At 50.3% G+C, this 19,120-nt stretch overlaps 1 protein-coding gene and 1 long non-coding RNA gene across 2 annotated transcripts in view; one reads left to right on the top strand and one right to left on the bottom strand.

The window, feature by feature from the left end:
* Positions 1–985: 985 nt before the first annotated feature.
* On the bottom strand, positions 986–6,390 carry SOX9 (SRY-box transcription factor 9). Its single transcript, XM_032177144.2, has 3 exons — positions 5,604–6,390; positions 4,458–4,711; positions 986–3,864 (listed from the first exon to the last, which is right to left on the bottom strand). The coding sequence occupies exons 1-3, from the start codon at positions 6,032–6,034 to the stop codon at positions 3,017–3,019; spliced, it is 1,533 nt and encodes a 510-aa protein (XP_032033035.1). The 5' UTR covers positions 6,035–6,390; the 3' UTR covers positions 986–3,016.
* Positions 3,688–19,120, top strand: part of LOC131381332 (uncharacterized) — a 33,218-nt gene continuing 17,785 nt past the window's right edge. Inside the window, exon 1 of the long non-coding RNA XR_009210012.1 lies at positions 3,688–3,796. This is a non-coding gene — a long non-coding RNA (uncharacterized LOC131381332). The remainder of the gene's footprint in view (positions 3,797–19,120) is intronic.

Genomic DNA, 19,120 nt, shown 5'->3' with positions numbered 1-19,120 from the left:
TGTTGCTTCGATTTGATAACTACCATTTTCCTGGTTGCCGTGTTCCTGGTGTGGGATGTCAGCCAGAAATCCAATAAGCAGAAACAGACAATGTGAGGTAATGCCAGAGAGGTTGGACTCTGGTTAAGACTGTCAGAGACACAGGCCCAGTAGTAAAACTAGCCTGAGAGGGTGAAGGTGACTGACTCTTTAGAGACACTTCTCCAATCAGCTGGGGTGTGGGAGTGGGGATGGGGAGGTGTGCCCATGCGAGGGAAGGAGTGATTTCATCTATTTAATGAAAAATGACCTGAGCATTTCTCTGAACCTGGAAACTCCCCATCTAACTGGGGCCAAGGAAAACAGGATTAGGTCTTATTTCTTCTACAATGGCTTTGCGTCTGCTTAGAATGAGTTAAACTGGAGGGAGCAGAAAAATCATCCCCTTTCGTTGTCTCTGCAGAGAAATCTGGATGGCTCTGAATCATTTAATGGGTTAATACTACAGGCTTCCCTCTGGTTCCCTGTAGACATTGTTTTTCTCTGGCTTCCTTTGCTTTTTAAATGGATACTCCATTTCTTGGGTATGTGTTCATAGGAACAGAAAGTTTGCCATATTAAAACCAGATAAGCAAGTCACCCCTCTGGCATTCTGTCTACTGACAAGCTCCTGATTTCAGGTCTAATATTCCCTGTGACCTCCGCAAGGGACAGCTTTTGCCCTGAAGCATGAGGTCATGAAAACCACAACAAACATTTTTGCCAGAGTGAGCAACTACTGACATGTAATTTTCTGTGTGATCTATTGGAGTGGCACTTTTCAAGATTTTTCTGCCTAGATTTTTGGGAGATGCACAGTCTTTTCCTCAGCGTGTGTTCTAGGATTGCCAAAGGTGCTGATAAAAAACAAAAACATCACAGGGATCAGCACTCCACAATGTCTTTTGTGCTCCAATTTGCCAAATCATCCAACAGGAGAACTGGGTGAATAAATCCACAGGGCCACTTTCTTTTTAATGCAATGTATATTTATTGTAAACAATAATATACAAAAAAAAGAGAAAGAAAAAGGGAAAGGTAAGTTTCACGGAGAGAACAAAAGGTTTGGGGCTGGGAGGGAAACAAGTGAAACAAACAAAACATGAACACAAACCAAAGCTTTTACCTAAAGACAAAATATGATTTAAATGCCAGGTTTCTTAAGTTACAGAAATATCTTTTTAAAAAGATCCGCTTTTATACAGAAATTGAAGGATGCCATATTATGAGTGCTTTAAGATTTTATTCTACTGACTTCTAAAACTGTTAATATATCTTTTTTTAAATAAAAAAAAGTTTGCTGTCTTTTTTAAAAAGCAATCCTCAAACTCTCTAGCCACAGCAGTAATTAAGATTAAGGTCTGTCAGTGGGCTGATCCCCTCCAGGTAGCCTCCCTCACTCCAAGAGAAGATGCAGAGAAATATCGATGACACATGCTTGCATTGTTTTTGTGTCAAAACACACACACACACACACACACACACACACACACACACACACACACAAATATAGGGCAGCCCAAAGGTCTGTGGCAGAAAACACTGCAAATGACTCAGTGATACACTACATTTGCAATCTCTCATTTATACAAAAAGAGAAACAAGTTTCCAGTTTGTTTTCAACAAAAACAACAAAGAAAAAAGGGATGGACAAAAAGGCATTTATACAAATCTAGGGTGAGGAATCCAAAGAAACTTGCTTTTAATAATAAAAAAAGATTAAAGAGATAAATAAAAAAAAACTGGTTACAGTTAAGAACATAATTTAACAGATGACCATACCCTTTGAGGAAGGCTCCAACAACCTATTTTAAAGAAGGTAAAATTGAAGAAAAAAAAAAAAAGTTTTTTTTTTGTTTTAATTAAAACCTCTCCTTACAAAATAAATAATTTTAGCACGTGGAATGTCTTGAAGGTTAACTGCTGGTGTTCAGAGAGGCACAGGTGACAGAGCGAGCAGGCATCTGCCTTCCACATGGGGCCCAGGCAGGCAACCAGGGGCAGTGTGCTCGGGCACTTACTGGCTGCTGAAACATTCCCAGAACAGATTTCATTTCCTTTGCTTGCCTTTTACCTCTTTAAGACTGCAGTGAACAAGCAAAGGCAGGAGGAAATGCACTAAAAGAAGAGTGCAAATGTTTCCCAGCAGCACGGTTTTAAGGCTCAAGGTGTTTTTCTGTTGTTTAAAAAATATATATACGATAAAGCTTACCAAATGCTTCTCTAGACTAGTGTTTACTCCCATAATTGCAAAATAAGGCCTTTTTTTTTTTTAAGGCAGCTCCTCCTTGAATCGCAAAGCCTGAGGAATTAAGCAAAGTTAACCCCCAAAACTGATCACATAACACAATTCTGTTTTTAAATGTTAATACAACAGGATCTTTTTTTCTTTTTGTAAGAGAACGCAAATCTGTACAAAAATACTCTGGTTGCAAGAAAAACTAGGGCACACTGTTCAACTAAGAGTAGTTTAGCTGTTGGAAAAATAAGAGCATTTAATTTTATCTAAAAATATGTATAAATCCCCTCAAAATGGTAATGAGTCATACACAGTACATACTAAAAATATTTAAAATAGAGAATATTCCTCACAGAGGACTTTTTTCTTTAATTACTGCTAAAAAAATAATTACAAAGTCCAAACAGGCAGAGAGATTTAGCACACTGATCACACGATTCTCCATCATCCTCTACGCTTGCTCTGAAGAGGGTTTAAAAAGTCCAGTTTCTCGCTGATTTCGCTGCTCCATTTAGCCAAGGTTGGCCTGGCCACTGATTGGCCACAAGTGGGTAATGCGCTTGGATAGGTCATGTTTGTGTCTTGGAAATTTGGGTACGAGTTGCCTTTAGCTTAAATGTTTTTAAGGAAGAAGAAGAAGAAAAAAAATAAAAAAAACAAAAAAACACAAATGTCCAAAGGGAATTCTGGTTGGTCCTCTCTTTCTTCGGTTATTTTTAGGATCATTTCGGCCATCTTCGCCCTTCGTGGGAGGCCTCCTCAAGGTCGGGTGAGCTGTGTGTAGACGGGTTGTTCCCAGTGCTGGGGGCTGTGGGTCTGCGGGATGGAAGGGACCCCAGAGGTGTCGGCGATGGGGGTGTACATGGGGCGCTGGGCGGGGTTCATGTAGGTGAAGGTGGAGTAGAGGCCGGTGCCCTGGCCCGCCGCGTGGCTGTAGTAGGAGCTGGAGTTCTGGTGGTCGGTGTAGTCGTACTGTGAGCGGGTGATGGGCGGGTAGGAGGGGCTGTAGTGCGGGAGGTTGAAGGGGCTGTAAGCGATCTGCTGGGGCGAGTGCTGCTGCTGCTCGCTGTAGTGGCTGGGACTCAGCTGCTCCGTCTTGATGTGCGTTCGCTGGGACTGGCCCGGCTCGCTGCTCAGCGTGGTCAGCGTGTGCGCCTGTGGCTGCTGCGGGGGCGCGGCCGGCTGCTGCGGGGGCGCTGCCTGCGGCTGGGGGGGCGCCTGCGGGGCCGGCGGGGCCTGTGGGGGCTGCTGCGGGGGCGGCGGCGGCGGCGCCTGCTGCTTGGACATCCACACGTGGCCCGCGCTCGCCGGGGTGGCCGCAGTGCTGCTGATGCCGTAGCTGCCCGTGTAGGTGACCTGGCCGTGCGTGGCCGGCACCCCCGGGTGGCCGTTGGGCGGCAGGTACTGGTCAAACTCGTTGACGTCGAAGGTCTCGATGTTGGAGATAACGTCGCTGCTCAGCTCGCCGATGTCCACGTCGCGGAAGTCGATGGGGGGCTGTCTGCCCCCCTCTGGCAAGGGGCGCCCCTCTCGCTTCAGGTCAGCCTTGCCCGGCTGCACGTCGGTTTTGGGGGTTGTGGGTGGGGTCGGTGGGCCCTGGGATTGCCCTGCGGACAATAAAAGAACAAGCACGGGAAAATCAACAAGGGCCGTGCAGATGCCCTAGTCTTAGGCACCCTCCAGGGACCCTCCCTTGCTGCTAAAGTGTAGTAAGGGCCCGCACCCGCGCGGAAGGTGCGCTGCACCGGAGATAAGTCGCCCAATGATTAACCCGCCGGTACACACTGGACAGCCTCCTTTTATCAGGGGAGGGTCTGGGGCCCGGAGGGTCCGGAAGACCAAATTGCTACTTGTGTAAGAGCCCTGTGTGTGCTTTTGGGGTGGCGGACCAGAAAAGAAAGGGGAGGTCTTGTAAGGCTGTAAGGCCATTTTACCTCCCAATAAAAAAGTTAATCTCTTCGGATGCTGGGATTGAGTTGGTGTGTGTGTGTGCGTGTGTGTGTGTGTGTGTGTGTGTGTGTGCGCGCGGTTTGGGTGCCTCTTAAGCTCCGGGTAGAGAGGGGAGCGAGACAGGCGCAAAGGGTAGTGTGTCCCTCCCGGGAAGCATAAAGTCCCCAAGAAGAATCTCCCAGGCGGAGGGCAGGGGGTGTGCCAGGCGGGACTGGGGTGGCTTGTCCGGCGGGGCCGAGGGGCGACTCACCCGAGTGCTCGCCGGGGGAGTGCACTTCGCTCATGCCCGAGGAGGAGTGAGGCGAGTCGGCCTGCAGCGCCTTGAAGATGGCGTTGGGGGAGATGTGCGTCTGCTCCGTGGCCTCCTCTGCCTCCGCCTGCCCGTTCTTCACCGACTTCCTCCGCCGCGGCTGGTACTTGTAATCCGGGTGGTCCTTCTTGTGCTGCACGCGCAGCCGCTCCGCCTCCTCCACGAAGGGCCGCTTCTCGCTCTCGTTCAGAAGTCTGCTCGGGGCGGGGCGGGGGGCACAGAGAAAAAGAGGAAGAGGGGTCAGTGAAATCCGCCAAACTGTCAGGTCGGCGGGGAGGAGGCGGCGACCCAGACCACTCGGCTTCCTCTGCACACAACTCCATCTTCCCTCCTGCCTGCAACCACAGCTCATAACTTTTCTTAAAAATAAATAAATAAGTTCCTGCAGTCTGACCTGAGCGGTCACTCCCCGCCCCCCCCCCCCCCCCCCTTCTATTTCTATTTTGGAAACGCTGGAGATGAAAACGACTCCTGCTGCTGCCCCCTAACCGCCTTTGCTGCTCGACTTACCGCCCCCAACCCCAAGAGCCTTTAAAAACTTTCCCCCAAATTACTTAAGCTGCAAGAAGCTCCCCAATTCTCACCCCCCCCATATACTCCCAACTATTTCCAGTAGCCTCCCTCCTCCTGCCTCCCAATTCCTACCAAGGGTCTCCTCCAACCTCGGTTTCTCCCTTGCCCCATCTCCGTGGGTGTAGTGGGGCTGCACGAGAGAGTGTAGTTTTAAGAGGCGGGGTAGAGGGGAGGCAAGCTTCACTTCCCCGCCCCGATTGAGCTTCCAGGCGAGGGGAGAGCAGGCTGGCAGCCTCCTCCTTCCGTCTCCCACCAGTCTTCGTCCATCCTCCAGCTACCTCCCCCACCCCTTCCACTTACCAACCCCCTCCTCCGCGTCCCCGCGAGCAGCCCAAGAACTTTGTCAAACTCTGAGCCACAGTTACACCCCGTTCCCACTCCCACGCCCATCCCGCCGGCTCCCGGAACGGCAACTCCCGGGCGATGGGAGGCGGGGCGGGGCAAGTCAGCCGTGGCCAGCGCCCCCAGCCGCCGCGATGCCCACCCTGCCGCGCCGCCCCCGCCGGGCCCTACCTCCAGAGCTTGCCCAGCGTCTTGCTGAGCTCGGCGTTGTGCAAGTGCGGGTACTGGTCCGCGAGCTTCCTGCGCGCCGCCTGCGCCCACACCATGAAGGCGTTCATGGGCCGCTTGACGTGCGGCTTGTTCTTGCTGGAGCCGTTGACGCGCACCGGCATGGGCACCAGCGTCCAGTCGTAGCCCTTGAGCACCTGGCTGACCGCCTCGCGGATGCACACGGGGAACTTGTCCTCCTCGCTCTCCTTCTTCAGGTCGGGCTCGCCCTTGGGGAACGTGTTCTCCTGGGGCCGCGTGTTCTCGGTGTCCGAGCCGGAGCCCGACGGGCAGGGCGAGCCCGCGGAGTCCTCGGACATGGTGGGGCTGGGGGCGCCGGACAGGCCCTTCTCCTGCTCGTCGGTCATCTTCATGAAGGGATCCAGGAGATTCATACGCGGGCCCGGGGCAGGGGGCTGGTGGCCGGGAAAGGCGAGAAGCCGCGGCGGCTCGGGGACTCGAGGCGCGGGCTCCTCTCCCCTCGGCTGCCCGGATGCGGAGCGAGCGGCTCCTGGCGAGGCTGGCGCGTCGGCCGGCTACCGCGGCGAGCACTTAGGAAGGCGCGGGGTGGCCAGTCCGCAGCTGCCCGCTCCAAGTGGGGGGAAGCGAATTGGAGAGGAGGAGGAGGGGAGGAAGAAGAGCAAAAGTGGGGGAGCTTGCACCCCTTCTCTTCTCCTGCAAAGAAAAGTTTCCGGGGTTGAAATTGGCGAGTCTCCGCGCCACTGAAGTTTCCAGTCAGTTTCGAGCTCCGCTCTCCGCTCTCCAACTCCCAGCCCAGGGTCTCTTTAATAAATACTCCGCCTCACCTTAGAGCCACCCGCCAATCACAGCACAGCAGTCCCAGGGTTGGCAGGCAGCTGATTGGACCCGATTTTGGGGAGGGAGGCGGATTGTGGCACTGGGCTGGGTGACGAGACGGGAGGGGAGGAGAGGGGAGGGGAGCGCAGCCAAAGGGTGGACGGTCGGGTAGGGGGGGCGGGGGGTGCTGCGGGGAAGGCGGGGGACCCGGGACTTCCAAGTGTGTAAGTTTGTCGTACTCTCGGAATGCCAGAATTTTAGTGCCTTCTCCGCGCGAATCTTTATGTGTGTGTGTGTGCAAGTGTGTGTGTCTGGACTAGGATCTACCCCCACCTCCGACATTTCTTTTCACTGCTCTCTCCGCGGCACCGGGGACTTAGCTGGAGTTTGCAGTATTCGAAAAGCAGCCGCTTCTTAATGCGTAGCCGAGTTTACGCGCCTGGAGCGAGCCTGCCTGCCTGCAAAAGTGCTTAGAAATAGTCTTTTGAAGCAAATGTTTTGGTGACTCAACGCCCGCTGTTCCTCCGTAATAATCCATATAAATAGATTAACATGCTCGGGTTCGCCGGGGCTGGTGCGGCTGGTCAGGATTCTGCTGCGCTTTTGCAAAGGGAGTCAATGGAAAGCAAAGCTAAGTCCCCGCGAAGGTTGGCAGCGGCGGCCGTGGCCACGCAGGAGCCCGGCGCTCTCGGGGCCGCCCCGCGCCACACCGACCTTGAGCTCTGACAAGTCCTTCTCCAGCCCCCTCTACCCGCGACCCTGCCAACGCTCCTCAGTAACAGGGCTACTGCTCTGACGTTTTGGTCTTTGCCTCCTGGCCGAGTCAAAAACGTCAGCCGAGTCGCCCTGTCTTGGGAGAGTTTGCTAACTGCTCTGGCTTTGAGAGATCGAAGTTTGCCAATGCAGCTGTCCCGGGCCGCGAGGCCCAGGCCGGTCACTTGGTTTGTAAAAGACCAAACAAATGGGCACCATCGCAGACAAAACTCTCCACTCTGGCGGAGTCGTGCTGCTTGCCTGCTTTTGCTGGCATTTACTAAACACCTGAAGGGGTGAAGCGCCGGTGCTTCTGACTCTAGTCCGGTCGGTTCAGACCTGCATATAGTTGGGAGTTCTGGGGGAGGCATTGGTGGTGTCTCTCATGTATTTCAAGTGTGATTTGAGCACAACCTTTGTGTTTACACGAAATGCTTAGAGCCAGGTTGGGTAAGTGCGGAGCTATCTGCTCTGAGACAGAAGAAAAGTCTTGGTCGCTTGCGGGTTCCGTGCTTTCAGAATGCCAAATAAACGCACGACATTGGGAAACTCTTAATTTTAAACCGCCCCCCCCCCCCCACTTTTGGGCTCTTGCAAAAATTCGCCTCTAATTAAATTATTGTTATGGTGAATCGGCCCACATCATATTAAAAACTTGTTTTTTTCCCCTTTCTAATTTGCGAAGTGAGGACACTATCACAAGATCCAAATCGATGTCCTTCCGGGAGAATTTTTTAAGATCTTGTTTTCTCTCGTTGTCTTCGGAAGAAGCCCGACATTTCTTAAAGGAAATGGAACTCTTCATAAGGTAGTAAGTTACAGCCTTGTTCAACGGCATTTTTTCTTTTTAACGAATGTAACTTCTTCAAATGGGATGTTTCTGGTGCCCTATAGCTCGTTTACAAATTTAAGAGATTTGCATACAATAGTTTCGTATCCAGGGCTCTGTGATTACTTTCAGAAAGTGTAAGAACAGCATCGTCCTTTCCTAGGAGAAAAAAGTCCGCGTAGTGTGGACCTATTTCTGTGTCCTGGGTAGAAGGGCATTGTGTGTACAGTATAACTGTGTAATTCTCAGACACCTGATTCAGGAGACTCGGAGACCATCGGGCAGACATTTTAGCCAGGTCGTCTGTACTTAGTTGTATTATATTGTAATTACCATGTTTGCTGGAATAAAGTCAATGAAGAGGGCTATGACTTTAAGATATTTTGGAATATTTCACTAAATATGTGTCAAGATATATACGTATATGTATAAATATACTTTTAATGCAATTATGCAATAAGATACTAATATGTAGAGTTTTATATCATAAACGACTGGGATTTATACATTTCCCGTTGATTTGATGCAAGCATTTTTGAATTTTACATCTTCCTGAAAACTTACGATGAACAGGCGACTTAAAAATGGACTGCAGTTTTTATATGTATCCAGAGGGGGCGCCAAGAGCCCAGAAACTGTTTCCAACTCCGAGAACCAAGGAAAACTTGGATGGTGGTGGCTGGGGGTGGTGTGTTCCACTCAATCTGGACTGCTTTGCTGCTGAGATTTATATTTGCAGGAATTCCTACGCGATATTCCCTCCTGTGCGGATCCACCTCTGCGCAGCTCAGTGAGAGAACTTGTGTCTGTAGAGAACCGGGTTAAAAAAGAGCACTTGAGATGCCAGCCGTTTCTATTCTGCGCAGAATTTGGGGACTGAGGCCAGGAGAAGGCCTCTATTCCCCAGGTGCCAAGCGTTGCCACAGTCAGGCCAAGTCTAGCGCGTGACACTGTCAGATCGCGAGTGGATCGGTCCTGCATTTCTGCGGGGGCCTCCCGGTGTCCACTCCCCTTTCCCCATTCAGGGGCTCCATTCGCTTCGTTGTGGCTTTCTCAGGTCGCCCCGACCCCTCCTCCCTGACCTGGGAAGACGCGCGCAGTCCCTGACCAGAGGACCTCAGACACAGGTAGAAGGAAAGGAACTCGCTCCTGATGTTCAGGTTACAGATCTGGAAACTAAGGCTGTTGACCCAGTATTAGCTAGAGCATTTAGCCAGGGGCGAAACGAGCCAGGGTCCTCCATCTGATGCGGTGAGGGAGGGAAAGGGCGCAGGTCAAGAGGCAGGAGACGGAGGGCGCTTCTCCGTGTTCGGGACGTGCTTTCGGATACCCGCTCTTGAGCAAGCGCCGCGAGGTCTGCCGCCGGGAGCGGAGACACAGAGGTGCGAGTGGCTCCCCAGGGAAGCCCTCGGGAAACCGAGGTCTGGGATCTCCCCCTTTCCCGCTCTTGCACGTCCCGGGCCGGCGCCGGGCTCAATTTCCCCAGTGGGGGCCGCCAATCTCTCCTCCGCGTCTACGCGGGAGCTGAGACCGGAGCCCAGAGTTTCTGGCGCAGGGCGAGTTTCGCGCAAACACTCAGTGCCCAGGAGGCGGGTGAGGGATGCGAGCGGATGGGGTTCTTTTTACCTGGCGAATTAAGGACCACAACCTCCTTATCCAAACTTCCTTAGCGAAAGTGGGGACGGTGTTTAAATCCGTTTTCAGTAGGGACGCTTTTCTGTCCTTAGGGAAAGTTTGGTGGGGTGAGCAGCGGGGTCCCCCAAATATCTCAGCCTCGGGCAATGTTCTCATTAGAGGTGATGGGAGAAGGGGTTACCCCTTGTCCATTCCAGTTCCCCGGGCCGGGTCCCTTGCAGGTAGAAGACTCCAGTCCCTGGAGGGACAGGTCCCCGTGTCCCGGGCTCCCAGCCGCTCCTGTAATTAGTACTTTTCGCTGGGCTTGGAGAGTGTTTATCGTCCGCTCTTCACGCCGGACACGAGTTTCTTGTGGAAGGGAGCGGCCGGTAAGCCAGTCTCAGGACTGGCGCTGGGCTGGACAGCAACAGCTAAGGGGAAAAGGAAAGTACCAGATAGCGTCGTAGGTGCGCAATAAGTATCTGTTGACTGACCGAATAGATGTCACCTGTGGACATGTTGCCCGAGTGAGTGCATGTTCCATCACAGCCGCCAGACCTCCCAGCGACAGTTGCGAACACGCGATGCGTGTGCATTCCTGCGTGTGTATTTCTCCCCACACGGGAGCCCGACTGTGGGAAGTTGTCCGGCATGTGCCACCCAGGGCTGTGGAATCCCGACCCCGCTAAAACTGCAGACCAAGAGGCACGTTTCAGTTTTCTTCCCTTTCCTGTTTTCGAAAAAAAAAAGAAAGATGAGGTGGACGGGAGGTGTCGGGTGAGGGGGCGCGAACCTCCAGTCTGCCCTGGTGACCTGGCTGGGTCTGGGGGCGTCGGGCGGCTGTAACACAGCAGGGCGCCCGGGGGGTACGGACCGGAGCCCATGCCAGAGACCAGACGAGCTGGCTAGTCGTGGAGCTGTGGAGCCGAGCAGGGAAAAAGGAGGAGTGGGAGTGGAAGGCCCCAGTCCCAAAGGGATTGCGCTCCCAAAGGGAGTGTGCTGTTTATTCATTCTGGGTTTTCTCAAAGTATCTGTCCTTAGCAGTGGCCCCGGGGAGCCGCGCGTCACGCAGATTCCCTCAACTCATCCCTAGAACGCCCTGCGGAAAATTTCCTAGGCCATCTCTTCCCCCTAACGCCCACTCCCACTATTTTAAAAAGTCTTTCAGGCATTTTTAGCTGAAGGTGATTTTGCCTTGGTGATTTAAAAGTAAAGATAAAGTAAGCGCTCAACGCAGTGGTGCCTCCTTTGCGACATACTCGGCCGGGGTCACTTTGGCCACAAGAGCTTCCTCCGCACCAGCACCTGCTCCTCCCCCTCGATCACCTTTCAGTTTAGGTCTATGCAGTCTCAGGTACCGACCAAAGACAGCCGAGATTCTCAGGATGGTTTTGTGGGGTTTCCCTAGGGGAGGGCAGGCTCAATGGCGATGATTTCATCTCAGCCTGGAGGGATTCTAACCAGCGCTTCCCTCTAAGAGATCCTATTGGGTGGGTGATTATTCCGGATCTTAATCAGAGAAAATGTCCCCATCAAGCCACGGAAATAGAGGACATGCTTGTAAGGTACAATTTCGAAGGTAAGGGTCAGAGTTAAAGACCAATTATCCTGTCTTCCCTGCGATCCTTTCCGTCTCAACAGGACCCGGGAAGTCCCGGGCAAAGCGCATCTCCCTGGCTCCTGCAAGCTACAGCTTCACCCAACTTCGTGTTGGGCTCCGTTTTGGTTTTGGAGCGGCGTGAGGGAATCTCGGGGGCTAGGTCGACTGCCACTGACCTGAGCTCCGGACTCGGGGGGCAGCGCGTCCTGTCCCAAGGGCCTCCCGCCCCCGGGAAGGCCAAGGTCGTGAGGTCATACCCCAACTTTTGGGCTTCCGCGAGAGTAAAGCCCCCGGATGGTCCTCGGAGCTGTGACGTCACAAAAAGTGCTTGGGGTAGGCGTACCCACGGCTTTGTTAAACAGCCCAGGGGCTTCGAGGAGGAGTGGGGGCCCAAAGCAACTCAGGGACCCGTTGAGCTTCCTGCTTTGTCATTGTTTATTTCAAATTAATTTCATGGTGCCTGTCGCTGACTGCAAAGCTGCAGGAGAGACAGGCTGCCCTCGGGGTCTCTCCCAGCCTGAATAGGCAGACCAGGGATTTTTGAGAAAGCAGAGATTTTTGGTTTTCTTTTCTTTTCTCTTTTCTTTTCTTTTCTTTCTTTCTTTTCCTTCCTTCCTTCCTTCCTTCCTTCCTTCCTTCCTTCCTTCCTTCCTTCCTTTCTTCTCTCTTTCTCTTTCTTTCTTTCTTTCTTTCTTTCTTTCTTTCTTTCTTTCTTTCTTTCTTTCTTTCTTTCTTTCTTTCTTTTTCTTTCTCTTTTCTCTCTGTGCCATCTCTTTCTCCCAAGGCCCTTTCTCTCACTGTTGTAAAAGGAAGAAGTGGAATAGTAAATGTCTTCTTTTTCTGTCTTCAGCCTTTTGTTTTCCGGATGGGTTGTGAAATTTGGACTGGCTTAGGAGAGGACAGTGTTTTTGGATCCTCCCCCCTTCCAAATCATTAAGACCCAGAAAATATAACAGTGTTCCTGTCACTATCTTTTGGATCACATGTGTTTACCTCAGTGAGAAAGGGCAGGTTGTTTTCTTCCGCAGAGTTCTAGGACTGGAACCTGTTATTTTTTCTTCCCTAGTTTCCAGGTTGGCTAAAATGTGAGGGAAGTCCTGACAAAACACAGTCAGAAGGCATCAACTGTATCACAGAAACTGATCCCCTTTGAGGTCCCCCTAAAACTCGCCAAACTGTCAGCTTTGGTTGGCAAAAGAAGACTATTTGTCTCATCTGCCTTAATATCCACAGGCAAAGCAGAGACAGATAAACAGTTACTAGTATAATTTAGGGGTAGGGTCACTATAGATTCAAGTATATGGGCATTTAATCTTTCCCCTAAATACTCATTTTCTTGGAGCAGTGGAGACATCTCATTGGTTGAGATGTTTTCCTCAGCAGCCAGGAGAAAAGGTGGTGTCTGACCATGACTGAGGGGTTGATACCATACCTGGAAGGTGTGCTTTCTACCATATGATGATTGGACAGAAAGGCAGAGTGGGTTTGCTCAGATATTCCGCCCAGGCATTCACCCTATCCCCACGGCTCCAGGGTCCACTTCTCCCCAGGGACCTGGCTCTAGAGTTTTCCTAGGGAGCTCCCAGTAGAGCATTAGTTTGAACCCCAACTATATTAAATATATGCGGTATCATGGGCGGCAAAGCAGGCGGTTGCGGATGCTTGCAAATTTGCAAAGCATGGACCAACATGAGGCTGGGCAGGGATTGGGGGAATGGGGTGGCTACATCTAAATGTTTCTGGGACTCCAGATGACGGAGTAGAGTTCTGGGTAGAGGAAGTACAACGTGGTGGAGACACCATGTCCTTTCCATCCTGTCTTTCCCTGTCACTTGTCATGTCTCTCCCATTTAGCCCAACGTCAAATCATTCTGATTTTTGAATAAATCAATTCAGTGAATATTGCTTGAGGGCTGACAATGTGCCTAAACTTCTGAAGGAGACAAGATTTGGTCTCTGCTATTGTCTCCAGGTCTGGTTTCCAACAGAATCCAGCCTCTGTCCATGTGAACTCTGCTCTGTCCTCTGGGCTTATAATGTTCTGAGACTCTCTTGCTGCCTGTTTCATGGATTCCCCCTCTATTTCCCTGAGATGACTCGCAGGTCACAGAAAGCTGCCTCCCATCCTTGCGGCTCCATCAAGGTGCTTTGGAGGCAGGTAAAGCACAGGTAGGGACTGGCACCCCAAACTCCTGGCTCGATGGCAGACTCAGTCCCATCTCTTTCCTCTTGGCCCCAGGAGCCCTGCTGATGCCGTGTTGCCCTTTGACTGGGCCATCTTCTTTCCCTGCCCTCGCCCCTTCTTGGTCCAAGCCCAGAAATGCCTTGTAGTGTGTGGTACGCTTCACTCTGGCTTTGGAGGACATCTGCCAACCAGCACAGTGGTGATGACAGTTTCCAGATGATTTTCCAGGAGCAAAGAAATGTTCTGGGGGAGGAGAGAGTGGCATTGGCCAAACACTGAGTGGGCTGAACATTGTGGTTCCGGAAGAGGCCCAGGGAGGTGGAGTTTCATGAGGCTCAAAGATTTCTTTTTCCCCTTTAGATTCTGCCTAAAGCAAAAGTCACTAATTGCTTTGTATTTTCCTGGCACTTAAATGGTTCTCTGGTTTCTGACTCTTCTCCAGGAACTTAGGTTTGAGGAAAGCAGGGCTTCAGGGTGGTATCAGCAGGGACATTTGCCTCTAAGCTCACCTTCCTCAGTTCAGCTAGGCCCAAGGCCTACTTCAGCCAACTCTTGGGTTACTATAGGATCCTCAGCCAAGTGGACTGCACAGTCTGGGCAGAGGATAGAATACAAACTCACCTATTCCCTTCTCCTGTCTCTGGGATTTGCCACTCCAAATTCACTTCTGCTCGAAGCATTTTGATATTTAGTCAGGCAAACCAGGAAGTGCTAGTGAAGTTGTTTTGGAGACTTAAGAATGGGTTCAGGCCAGGCGCGGTGGCTCACGCCCATATTACCAGCACTTTGGGAGCCTGAGGGGGACGAATCACTTGTGGTCAGGAGTTCGAGACCAGCCTGGCCATCATGGTGAAACCCGGTCTCTACTAAAAATACAAAAATTAGCCAGGCGTGGTGGCACACGCCTGTAATCCCAGCTACTCAGGAGGCTGAGGTAGGAGAATTGCTTGAACCCGGGAGGCAGAGATTGCAGTGAGCTAAGGTTGTGCCATTGCACTCCAGCCTGGGTGACAGAGTGAGAATCTATCTCTAAATAAATAAATAAAATAAAATAAAATAAAATAAAATAAAATAAAATAAAATAAAATAAAATAAAATAAAATAAAATAAAATAAAATAAAATAAAATAAAATAAAATAATGAGTGCAGAGAAAAGATTCAGTTCTCGATTCTGAAAAATCTTGGATTTATATGCTGACTTATACCTCATCTTCACTTTTCTTTTTCATATACTAGGAAGGCTTTCTTTCAGTCCTTTCTTGCAACTCTCCTTTTCAGGGAAAGGTGTCTGTCCCAGATAAAAGCTGCCCGCACCTATCTTACCTTGGGAAAGATGTGAGGCTTATTCAGACTATGGAGTAAATGACTACTAAGGCTTCATATGTTCTCATTCTAAGAGGCAATGAGACTTAAATAAGGGGTAGAGATCTAGTTTAAATGCTAACCCCTCTGTGAAAATTTGAGGACTCCCCAGGAAAAGCTATTGGCTCCCGTCTCTGTATTTTTATAACATTTTGTTCTGGCCTCTATTGTGCTGCTGTCTTTGTGCATATAGGGTCCACAGCTGAAATGTGATCTCCTCAAGGAAAAGCACGTAGTGTTATCCTCTTTGTATCCTCAGTCTGTGTACCACATAGAATCTGCTGAATAAATGTTCATGTAGGGAATGAATGCTAAAATATAGCCAAAGCAATGAATACCTAATGGTAGAATTTCAGCCATTAGGCACACGGTGGGACATCTTGATCACTTAGATGGAATGTCCTTAAAGCTCCCTTTGAAATGTGTCTGGCAGATGGCTCCTTATGCCACTTACAAGGGAATCTGTCCTTGTCTTGGCACCTTCATATAAATTTCCTACCCTCTGATTTTTTTTTTTTTTTTTTTTTTTGAGAGAGGGTCTCATTCCCATCGCCCAGGCTAGAGTGCAATGGTGTGATTTCAGCTCACTGCAACTGTGACTTCTTGAGCTTAGGTGGCCCTCGCACTTCAGTCTCCTTAGTAGCTGGGACTACAGGTGCGCACCACTATGCTCTGCTAATTTTTTGTATTTTTAGTAGAGATGGGGTCGCACTATGTTGCCCAGGCTGGTCCCGAACTCCTGGGCTCAAGTGATCCTCCTGCCTGGGCCTCCCAAAGTGCTAGGATTATAGGCATGAGCCACCGTGCCTGGCCTTGACTTCCTTCCATAAGAAAGAGTGTTGTAGATCTCCTTTGGAGAATATTTGGAATGATGGATATAAAGCTTTCAGACTGCAAGCTTTATACATTTCTGGCATGGATTTACAGGTTTTGAGAAAACAATCAAACCGCAAACTGAAATCATTATTAACATATCAGAACCTCTAAAACCCCCAGACCTTGCTGCCCAAATAGACAATGAAAATAATTTTTTTTCTTCCTGGTTTTTTTGCTTGCTTTTCTAAGTTCAATGCACAGCCCTTTCACAGATGAGCCCTGGTGGTGGTGTGGCTGACTGGTGAATGAATGGTGGGTGGAAATGGTGGTTGTGGGGAGTTGGTGCCTAGGAGACAATTATGACCTGGTCTTTCTCTGCAGCTCCTCTTGGGAAGGCATTTTCTTCTTTCTGCAAACTGCTGCTGTTTGTTTGGAGAAGGAGAGCTGTGGGTATGGAATTAGCGGGTGTCATGTGGGCTGCACGTGTGGCTGGAGCTACCTGAAATCTGTAGGCTAATCACTCCCAGATGGCTCCAGGGACTGCAGTCCCCAGAGCCCCAGAAGCACAAATCCCTTCCCAGGCCCTCCTGTAGAAGGAGAGGGGTGGGAGTTAAAGGGGAAGCGAGAATGGCAGTGAGTGTACACGGTGTGTGTTGTCTGTATCATTCGTGCCTCTGACCCTGCATCCTCTGACCTGGGGCATTGGAGAAACAAAATCACCCGCCACTACTTTTGCCCCTAATCCAAACTGTGATTTATTTGGAAGAAGAAGGAGGAGGAGTAGGAAGAGGTGAAAAGGAAAATGAGGACAGGAGGAGGAGAGAAACATTAGCTTCAGGAACTGTTGCATTGGCTTGGGGGTGGGGAAGGATGGGCGGGGTTCATTTAAACAGCTATTTACTTAGTTATTAAATGTCAAAAGTGCCGTAGCTTTTTGCTGCTTCTGGGTGAAACCTGTTGCTCAGATGGGTGGGGTGATGCACTGAGGGGTCACTGGAGAGGCACTCTCTTCCAGCCCGTGGGCAGCCACCACATGTAGGAAGTGTGGGGTGTCAGCTTGGGGAGGAGAAGCCTTGGTTTTGGCCCCCTGTCCGTTTAGAGCCTGTATTCTCTCTGTTTTGTCAGCTTCCACCCGCAACTGTGGCCTCTATGCCTCTCCCCTGCAACCAGCCTTTGCCTGGACTCAGTGATCACAGCTCTACGCAGCCTCCCCTGAACAAACACCCATTCGCACACTGCGCCATCACTCATTGACGTGGGGGAATCCTGGGAGGACACGCCTATTCATTCTCTCCCTCTGTCTCTCTCATACACACACATGCGACACTCCAAAGCACACATATTCATTTGCTCTTGTTCCTTCTCAAATGATTCCATCACTAATACACATTCCTTGCTGCCGCTTCCTGCTTTCGCTTTTGAAGTGCCCTTCCATCCACTCCTCAGCTCTATTCCCTGCATATCTCTAGGAGGCTGTGAGGGGAAGGAATTATTCTCTTTGTTTTCCACCTAAAGAAGCAGAAGCTCTGGCAATAGCCGGCTGCTTGCTCAAGGTGACACAGTTAATGGAGAGGCAGATCTCTGGATGCTGCGTCTCAGGGGCCACGCCTGCCTCCCCCGCCGCCGCGTGCATACACAGAATTCCTCATGCTGCTGCTATCACGGAACTCAGGGTACAGGTGCATCCCACAAGCCCACTCCTCCACAGTCTTCTTGTTCTCCCTGTGCTCTTGTTCACTCTTTTTTGCATCACGTGGAGAGACTGGGACTCCACTGTTTTGTGAAGTGCATCTCTGATTTTATCTCCTCCCTTCTCCCCTAATCAGGGTTTGGCTGCCTTTGTCTCCGAGGAGCAGAGAACAAAGTGTGACTTGAACCATGCACATCAAACGTGTCCTCCATTTGTTTAATTTCCTTTTCATGAGACTCTTCTCCCGGGTTTGTAGGAATGGTGTGAGGGTTGAGTTTGTTTCACAGCGATCGTTACTTTATTTTACTCTGCTATGTGTTGGGATTTCTTTCTTCTCTATGGGATGTGGCAGCCTTTTTATATCTTGATCCAGATTTTCAAAATCATTTTACTCTATGAGGCAGAAATTGGATGCCACCACCCTCTTACACCTGGAAGAGTCCTCATCATTTTGGAAGCGCAGGGCCCTCTATTATTACCCTGTCCTTTTTCTGCTCCTGGAGGCATTTCTTTTTTTTTTTTTTTTTTTTTTTTTTTTGAGACGAAATCTCGCTCTGTCACCCAAGCCGGAGTGCTGGAGTGCAGTGGCGCCATCTCAGCTGACTGCAACGTCTGCCTCCCAGGTTCAAGCGATTCTCCTGTCTCAGCCTCCTGAGTAGCTGGTATTACAAGTGCACGTCACCACGCCTGACTAATTTTTGTATTTTTAGTAGAGATGGGGTTTCACCATGTTGGCCAGGTTGGTCTCAAACTCCTGACCTCAGACCTCAGGTGATCTGCCCGCCTCGGCCTCCCAAAGTGCCGGGATTACAGGTGTGAGCCACCATGCCCGGCCTGACTTTTCCTAATAAAAGGCAGTGCTTGCACAGCCCTTCGTATGAGCTTGGTAATCTGCTAAGAGCTTTACCTGGATATATTACCTTGTGTGCCCCCAGGAACCTTTTGTGGTGGTTCTTATTCTTTTCCTCATTTTACAGACGGGAAAGATGGGGTGGAGAGTGGTTAATTCACTTGGCTCAAATCTCACAGCTGTAGGTGTTAAGGGGTAAAAACCAACACTAACAACAACAATGAAACAATAAAATAATAGCTACCAAATTTTGGAAGCTTGTTATGTAAAAACTCAATACAAACTGGGATGGGTTACCCTGTTATCATCTCTGTTCCACATCGGGGGAAACTGTTTACCATGGCCTTGTTTCTTTCTGGCCTTGCCTTGTTTTCTTTGGACTACAGGTTTTGTGGGGCAATGTTAGTTCACATTTAGAGATGGCAGTCCCTGAGCCAGGTTGTCAATGGAAGAGAGTGGGTTAGAAAGGAAGAGGGGCTGCTGAGAATTTCTTTTTTGAGACAGTCTTGCTCTGTCACCCAGGCTGGAGTGCAGTGGCGCAATCGCAGCTCACTGCAACCTCTGCCTCCCGGGTTCAAGTGATTCTCGTGCCTCAGTCTCCCGAATAGCTGGGACTGCAGGCACGTGCCACCATGCCTGGCTAAGTTTTGTGTGTGTGTGTGTGTGTGTATATATATATATATATATATATATATTTTTTTTTTTTTTTGTAGAGATGGGGCTTCACCATGTTGGCCAGGCTGCTCTCGAACTCCTGACCTCAGGTGATCCACCCGTCTTGGCCTCCCAAAGTGCTGGGATTACAGGTGTGGGCCACTGTGCCCTGCCTGCTGAGAATTTCTGAATCTCCGTAGTTGTCTTGCATTTTGCATAGGCCATAGCAGGTGTGGTACCCAAGTGGTTTCTTCTGTTATCTGCATCTCCATTGCTTCAAGCTGTTTGCTCTTGTGTCCATTCTCCCCATCTTCCCAGAGTTCCCAATTG

Source organism: Hylobates moloch, unplaced genomic scaffold (assembly GCF_009828535.3).
Source record: "Hylobates moloch isolate HMO894 unplaced genomic scaffold, HMol_V3 SCAFFOLD_15, whole genome shotgun sequence".
Lineage (NCBI taxonomy): Eukaryota > Metazoa > Chordata > Mammalia > Primates > Hylobatidae > Hylobates > Hylobates moloch.
This window is presented reverse-complemented; position numbering and strand designations above follow the sequence as displayed.

Coding starts and splice junctions, on each gene's coding strand:
- SOX9 (XM_032177144.2), bottom strand. CDS start 6,034: ATGAATCTCCTGGATCCCTTCATGAAGATGACCGACGAGCAGGAGAAG. Junction 4,712..5,603: donor ACGCTGGGCAAGCTCTGGAG/GTAGGGCCCGGC, acceptor CGCCCCGAGCAG/ACTTCTGAACGAGAGCGAGA. Junction 3,865..4,457: donor CTCCCCCGGCGAGCACTCGG/GTGAGTCGCCCC, acceptor TATTGTCCGCAG/GGCAATCCCAGGGCCCACCG.